Source organism: Oncorhynchus kisutch, unplaced genomic scaffold, assembly GCF_002021735.2.
Source record: "Oncorhynchus kisutch isolate 150728-3 unplaced genomic scaffold, Okis_V2 Okis02a-Okis13b_hom, whole genome shotgun sequence".
Classification (NCBI taxonomy): domain Eukaryota; kingdom Metazoa; phylum Chordata; class Actinopteri; order Salmoniformes; family Salmonidae; genus Oncorhynchus; species Oncorhynchus kisutch.
The window spans coordinates 5,014,672-5,022,171 of NW_022261979.1; the positions used below are offsets into that span (position 1 = coordinate 5,014,672).

General features: G+C 48.7%; 1 protein-coding gene across 1 annotated transcript in view; it reads right to left on the reverse strand.

Annotated features, from left to right (window-relative positions):
- The window catches only part of LOC109886329 (protein naked cuticle homolog 2-like), a 15,952-nt gene that overhangs the window by 6,499 nt on the left and 1,953 nt on the right, over positions 1 to 7,500 (reverse strand). Inside the window, exons 2-4 of the mRNA XM_031812062.1 lie at positions 6,358 to 6,497; positions 2,549 to 2,644; positions 1,991 to 2,144 (exon numbers count right to left, since the gene is read on the reverse strand). Coding sequence (XP_031667922.1) covers positions 1,991 to 2,141 — 151 coding nt within the window. The 5' untranslated portion in view covers positions 2,142 to 2,144; positions 2,549 to 2,644; positions 6,358 to 6,497. The remainder of the gene's footprint in view (positions 1 to 1,990; positions 2,145 to 2,548; positions 2,645 to 6,357; positions 6,498 to 7,500) is intronic.

A 7,500-nucleotide genomic window follows, 5' to 3' on the forward strand; every position in this document is an offset into this window, starting at 1 on the left:
TATTCTGCCACTGTGTACTCTCTGTTTAGGGTCAGTCAACATTCTAGTTTGCTCTGTTTTTTTTATTCTTTCCAATGTGTCAAGTAATTATCTTTTAGTTTTCTCATCATCTTGTTGTGTCTAATTGTGTTGCTGTCTGTGGGGTGTGTTTGTGTTTGTGAACAGAGCCCCAGGACCAGCTTGCTGAGGGGACTCTTCTCCAGGTTCATCTCTCTGTAGGTGATGGCTTTGTTATGGAAGGTTTGGGAATCGCTTCCTTTTAGGTGGTTGTAGAATTTAACAGCTCTTTTCTGGATTTTGATAATTAGTGGGTATCGGCCTAATTCTGCTCTGCATGCATTATTTGGTGTTCTACGTTGTACACGGAGGATATTTTTGCAGAATTCTGCGTGCAGAGTCTTAATTTGGTGTTTGTCCCATTTTGTGAATTCTTGGTTGGTGAGCGGACCCCAGACCTCACAACCATAAAGGTCAATGGGCTCTATAACTGATTCAAGTATTTTTAGCCAGATCCTAATTGGTATGTCAAATGTTATGTTCCTTTTGATGGCATAGAAGGCCCTTCTTGCTTTGTCTCTCAGCTCGTTCACAGCTTTCTGGAAGTTACCTCTGGTGCTGATGTTTAGGCCGAGATATGTCTAGTTTTTTGTGTGCTCTCGGGCAACGGTGTCTAGATGGAATTTGTATTTGTGGTCCTGGCGACTGGACCTTTTTGTAAAACCATTATTTTTGTCTTACTGAGATTTACTGTCAGGGCCCAGGTAGAGTATTTCTGTATTGTTTTTAGTGAATCAACATAGTGAAGGCTTAGACTCAGGTTTTCTGGGTCTCTATGTTTTTGGTTGGATAGGTTTCGCAATTTCTTTCTTAGGATTTAGCATTTTTCATTAAACCATTTGTCATTGTTGTTCATTTTCTTCAGTTTTCTGTTTGAGAGGTCAAATATACTGTTTAGAGTTTACACCATCACTATTACAGTGAAACATTTTGTCCAGGAAGTGAAAAAGGGATTGAATTTGTTGTTGCCTAATTGTTTTTTAGTAGGTTTCCACACTACTCTCCTTTCCTCCATCTTTCTTTTTTTTAAATACATTTTTTGGGGGGTATTTTCACCCCTTTTTTCTCCCCAATTTCGTATCAAATTGGTAGTTACAGTCTTGTCTCATCGCTGCAACTCCTGTACGGACTCGGTAGAGGCGAAGGTCGAGAGCCGGGCGTCCCCAAGCCGCACTGCTTCTTGACACAATGCCCATCCAACCCGGAAGCCAGCCACACCAATGTGTTGGAGGAAACACCGTACATCTGACGACTGTGTCAGCTTGCACTGCGCCTGGCCCGCCACAGGAGTCACTAGTGCGAGATGAGACAAGGACATCCCTGCCGGTCAAACCCTCCCCTAACCCGGACGACATTGGGCCAATTGTGCACCGCCCCATGGGCCTCCCGGTCGCGGCCGGCTGCGACAGAGCCTGGGCTCGAACTCAGAATCTCTAGTGGCACAGCTAGCACTGCGATGCAGTGCCTTAGACCACTGCGCCACTCGGGAGGCCCTCTATAGCCTTTCTTAATATTATTCAGTTCCTTTGGCTTTGATGCCTCATGATTGAATATTGCTCTGTTCAAGTAGACTGTGATTTTGCTGTGGTCTGATAGGGGTGTCAGTGGGCTGACTGAACGCTCTGAGAGACTCTGGGTTGAGGTCAGTGATAAAGTAGTCTACGGTACTACTGCCAAGAGATGAGCTGTAGGTGTACCTACCATAGGAGTCCCCTCGAAGCCTACCATTGATTATATACATACCCAGCGTGCGACAGAGCTGCAGGAGTTGTGGCACGTTTTTGTTGGTTATGTTGTTGTAGTTGTGCCTAGGGGGCACATGGGGGAGGGAATGCTGTCACCTCCAGGTAGGTGTTTGTCTCCCTGTTTGCTGAGGGTGTCAGGTTCTCTCTCTCTCTCTCAACATATATATCCCTCCCTCCATGTCTCTTACCTGGTCCAGTGGAGAGGTGGTCTCTCCTGCGAGCACTGGGCTCTGGTGCAACGGTCAGCTTGACCCGTAGGGTCTTCCTCTTACTGTGGCAGGACGAGTGATTGACCGAGGCATCCACCACATCATAGATGGTGTGCATCAGACTGGACATGTCCTGGGGAGGAGGAGGAGGAGGAGGAGGAGGAGGTGGAGGAGTGGACAAACACAGCTTATTATTACACATGTTATAACACATTATAACCTTCTCAGTAAGGACAGAGATAAGGGCTCCACTGTTCCTTATATAGGGCACTAACTTTGACCAGGATCTATAGGGCTGTAGTCAAAAGTAGTGCACTATGTCGGGAGGAGGGTGCTATTTGTGATGCGGACATATGGTGTTAACCCTGGTGTCCTGACATCTGGCCCTCATACCATCATGGCCTAATCATCCCCAGCTTCCAATTGGCTCATTCATCCCCCCCGTAACTATTCCCCAGGTGGTTGCTGTAAATGAGAATGTTCTCAGTCAACTGAACCTGGTTAAATAAGGGTTGAATAAATAAAAAGAAGCCTTACCTCTTTAGTAACTTTGCCACTGTTGTCAAAATCATAGAGGGTGAAGATCCATTCCTGACGATTATCTTCCTCCACTGATACGTCACACTCTAGGTCCTGTCGGCATGGAGACACAAGGAATACTCCTTGTTAATGACAAAGACAGCATCCTGTCCAGGAAGTGTATTTATACATCAGACTGCTTCACGCTACAAGGCCGTTCTGGCTGGGACAAGACTTACGTACTTAATAACAAAAATACACCCCTATGGGTCCTGGTCAAAATGTGTGCACTATATAGAGAATAGGGTGCTATTTGGGACGAATGCTAGGTGATCCTTTTTGCCTAGAAACACAAACACAGTGACTTTGACAACCAGCAGAGGGCAGCAGAGTCAAACCTTTCCTTTCCTACTGCAGCATTTATTCTCTCCACACAGTCACACTCTCTACTACTGACTGCTTTTCCACAGTCACTCACTCTCCACTACTGACTGCTTTTCCACAGTCACTCACTCTCCACTACTGACTGCTTTTCCACAGTCACTCACTCTCCACTACTGACTGCTTTTCCACAGTCACTCACTCTCCACTACTGACTGCTTTTCCACAGTCACTCACTCTCCACTACTGACTGCTTTTCCACAGTCACTCACTCTCCACTACTGACTGCTTTTCCACAGTCACTCACTCTCCACTACTGACTGCTTTTCCACAGTCACTCACTCTCCACTACTGACTGCTTTTCCACAGTCACTCACTCTCCACTACTGACTGCTTTTCCACAGTCAATCACCCCCCCTCCTGGCTGTTTTTCCACAGTCACTCACCCTTCCCCTCCTGGCTGCTTTTCCACAGTCACTCACCCTCCCCTCCTGGCTGCTTTTCCACAGTCACTCACCCTCCCCTCCTGGCTGCTTTTCCACAGTCACTCACCCTTCCCCTCCTGGCTGCTTTTCCACAGTCACTCACCCTCCCCTCCTGGCTGCTTTTCCACAGTCACTCACCCTCCCCTCCTGGCTGCTTTTCCACAGTCACTCACCCTCCCCTCCTGGCTGCTTTTCCACAGTCACTCACCCTCCCCTCCTGGCTGCTTTTCCACAGTCACTCACCCTTCCCCTCCTGGCTGCTTTTCCACAGTCACTCACCCTCCCCTCCTGGCTGCTTTTCCACAGTCACTCACCCTCCCTTCCTGGCTGCTTTTCCACAGTCACTCACTCTCCCCTCCTGGCTGCTTTTCTACAGTCACTCACCCTTCCCCTCCTGGCTGCTTTTCCACAGTCACTCACCCTCCCCTCCTGGCTGCTTTTCTACAATCACTCACCCTCCCCTCCTGGCTGCTTTTCCCCAGTCACTCACTCTCCCCTCCTGGCTGCTTTTCCACAGTCACTCACTCTCCCCTCCTGGCTGCTTTTCCACAGTCACTCAGCCTCCCCTCCTGGCTGCTTTTCCACAGTCACTCACCCTCCCCTCCTGGCTGCTTTTCCACAGTCACTCACTCTCCCCTCCTGGCTGCTTTTCCACAGTCACTCACCCTCCCCTCCTGGCTGCTTTTCTACAGTCACTCACCCTCCCCTCCTGGCTGCTTTTCCACAGTCACTCACCCTCCCCCCCTGGCTGCTTTTCTACAGTCACTCACCCTCCCCTCCTGGCTGCTTTTCCACAGTTACTCACCCTCCCCTCCTGGCTGCTTTTCCACAGTCACTCACCCTCCCCTCCTGGCTGCTTTTCCACAGTCACTCACCCTCCCCTCCTGGCTGCTTTTCCACAGTCACTCACCCTCCCTTCCTGGCTGCTTTTCCACAGTCACTCACCCTCCCTCCTGGCTGCTTTTCTACAGTCACTCACCCTTCCCCTCCTGGCTGCTTTTCCACAGTCACTCACCCTCCCCTCCTGGCTGCTTTTCTACAATCACTCACCCTCCCCTCCTGGCTGCTTTTCCACAGTCACTCACTCTCCCCTCCTGGCTGCTTTTCCACAGTCACTCACTCTCCCCTCCTGGCTGCTTTTCCACAGTCACTCAGCCTCCCCTCCTGGCTGCTTTTCCACAGTCACTCACCCTCCCCTCCTGGCTGCTTTTCCACAGTCACTCACTCTCCCCTCCTGGCTGCTTTTCCACAGTCACTCACCCTCCCCTCCTGGCTGCTTTTCTACAGTCACTCACCCTCCCCTCCTGGCTGCTTTTCCACAGTCACTCACCCTCCCCTCCTGGCTGCTTTTCTACAGTCACTCACCCTTCCCCTCCTGGCTGCTTTTCCACAGTTACTCACCCTCCCCTCCTGGCTGCTTTTCCACAGTCACTCACTCTCCCCTCCTGGCTGCTTTTCCACAGTCACTCACTCTCCCCTCCTGGCTGCTTTTCCACAGTCACTCACCCTCCCCTCCTGGCTGCTTTTCCACAGTCACTCACTCTCCCCTCCTGGCTGCTTTTCCACAGTCACTCACCCTCCCCTCCTGGCTGCTTTTCTACAGTCACTCACCCTCCCCTCCTGGCTGCTTTTCCACAGTCACTCACCCTCCCCTCCTGGCTGCTTTTCCACAGTCACCCACCCTCCCCTCCTGGCTGCTTTTCTACAGTCACTCACCCTCCCCCCCTGGCTGCTTTTCTACAGTCACTCACCCTCCCCTCCTGGCTGCTTTTCCACAGTCACTCACCCTCCCCTCCTGGCTGCTTTTCCACAGTCACCCACCCTCCCCTCCTGGCTGCTTTTCTACAGTCACTCACCCTCCCCCCCTGGCTGCTTTTCTACAGTCACTCACCCTCCCCTCCTGGCTGCTTTTCAAAGCAGGAATATAAAACCAGTCAAATAATGACATTCAGCAAAAGCCCTTTAACTGCCGTGACGAGCTGCAGTTGGAGAAGAGAGGGAGAAAAGGAGAAGAGAGGGAAGGGGGAGGAGGAATGCCCTACCACCACAATATAACATCATGTCTTTCTTCCTGGTCCAGGAAAAAGACCTTAACCACAATTCTCAGTTACAGCTTTTCTGGAAGTAACTTTGATTCAGAGGTATCTGGTAACAGGACTGTAACTGGGAAAATAAACGTTGGGAGCGACAGGAGGGCAGAGAGGCTGTGCTGCAGGCATAGAGAGAGAATGTAGTGTACACTACATACAACATGTAAGATCCATAGCATGTAGTGTACACTACATTCAACATGTAAGATCCATAGCATGTAGTGTACACTACATTCAACATGTAAGATCCATAGCATGTAGTGTACACTACATTCAACATGTAAGATCCATAGCATGTAGTGTACACTACATTCAACATGTAAGATCCATAGCATGTAGTGTACACTACATTCAACATGTAAGATCCATAGCATGTAGTGTACACTACATACAACATGTAAGATCCATAGCATGTAGTGTACACTACATACAACATGTAAGATCCATAGCATGTAGTGTACACTACATTCAACATGTAAGATCCATAGCATGTAGTGTACACTACATTCAACATGTAAGATCCATAGCATGTAGTGTACACTACATTCAACATGTAAGATCCATAGCATGTAGTGTACATTACATTCAACATGTAAGATCCATAGCATGTAGTGTACACTACATTCAACATGTAAGATCCATAGCATGTAGTGTACACTACATTCAACATGTAAGATCCATAGCATGTAGTGTACACTACATTCAACATGTAAGATCCATAGCATGTAGTGTACACTACATACAACATATAAGATCCATAGCATGTAGTGTACACTACATTCAACATATAAGATCCATAGCATGTAGTGTACACTACATTCCTCATATAAGATCCATAGGAAGATGTAAAAAAGACTAGTGTCTAACTTACATCCAGGCTGATGCGTTTCTTCCCAGAGGCTTTGCCTGCGTCCCCTCCTCTCAGTAGCTGCCTGTCTGGCCCTGGGTCTGTGTGGGGGAACTGCAGGTAACTGTCACAGCCCTCAGCAGCCTTCTCTGGAGGGAGATCCACTGGCACAACACAACAACACACATCTTCATCTTTATTCAGATCCCCATTAGCTGACGCCATGACGACAGCTAGTCTTCCTGAACCCAACAACACAGAGACATAACAGACATGATGACAGCTAGTCTTCCTGAACCCAACAACACAGAGACATAACAGACATGATGACAGCTAGTCTTCCTGGGGTCCTGAACCCAACAACACAGAGATGTAACAGACATGATGACAGCTCGTCTTCCTGAACCCAACAACACAGAGACATAACAGACATGATGACAGCTAGTCTTCCTGAACCCAACAACACAGAGACATAACAGACATGATGACAGCTAGTCTTCCTGGGGTCCTGAACACAACAACACAGAGACATAACAGACATGATGACAGCTAGTCTTCCTGGGGTCATGAACCCAACAACACAGAGACATAACAGACATGATGACAGCTAGTCTTCCTGGGGTCCTAAACCCAACAACACAGAGATGTAACAGACATGATCACAGCTAGTCTTCCTGAACCCAACAACACAGAGACATAACAGACATGATGACAGCTAGTCCTCCTGAACCCAACGACACAGAAACGTAACAGACATGATGATAGCTAGTCTTCCTGGGGTCATGAACCCAACAACACAGAGACATAACAGACATGATGACAGCTAGTCTTCCTGGGATCCTGAACCCAACAGCACAGAGACATAACAGACATGATGACAGCTAGTCTTCCTGGGGTCCTGAACCCAAAAACACAGAGACATAACAGACATGATGACAGCTAGTCTTCCTGGGGTCCTGAACCCAACAACACAGAGACATAACAGACATGATGACAGCTAGTCTTCCTGAACCCAACAACACAGAGACGTAACAGACATGATGACAGCTAGTCTTCCTGAACCCAACAACACAGAGACATAACAGACATGATGACAGCTAGTCCTCCTGAACCCAACGACACAGAGACGTAACAGACATGATGACAGCTAGTCTTCCTGGGGTCATG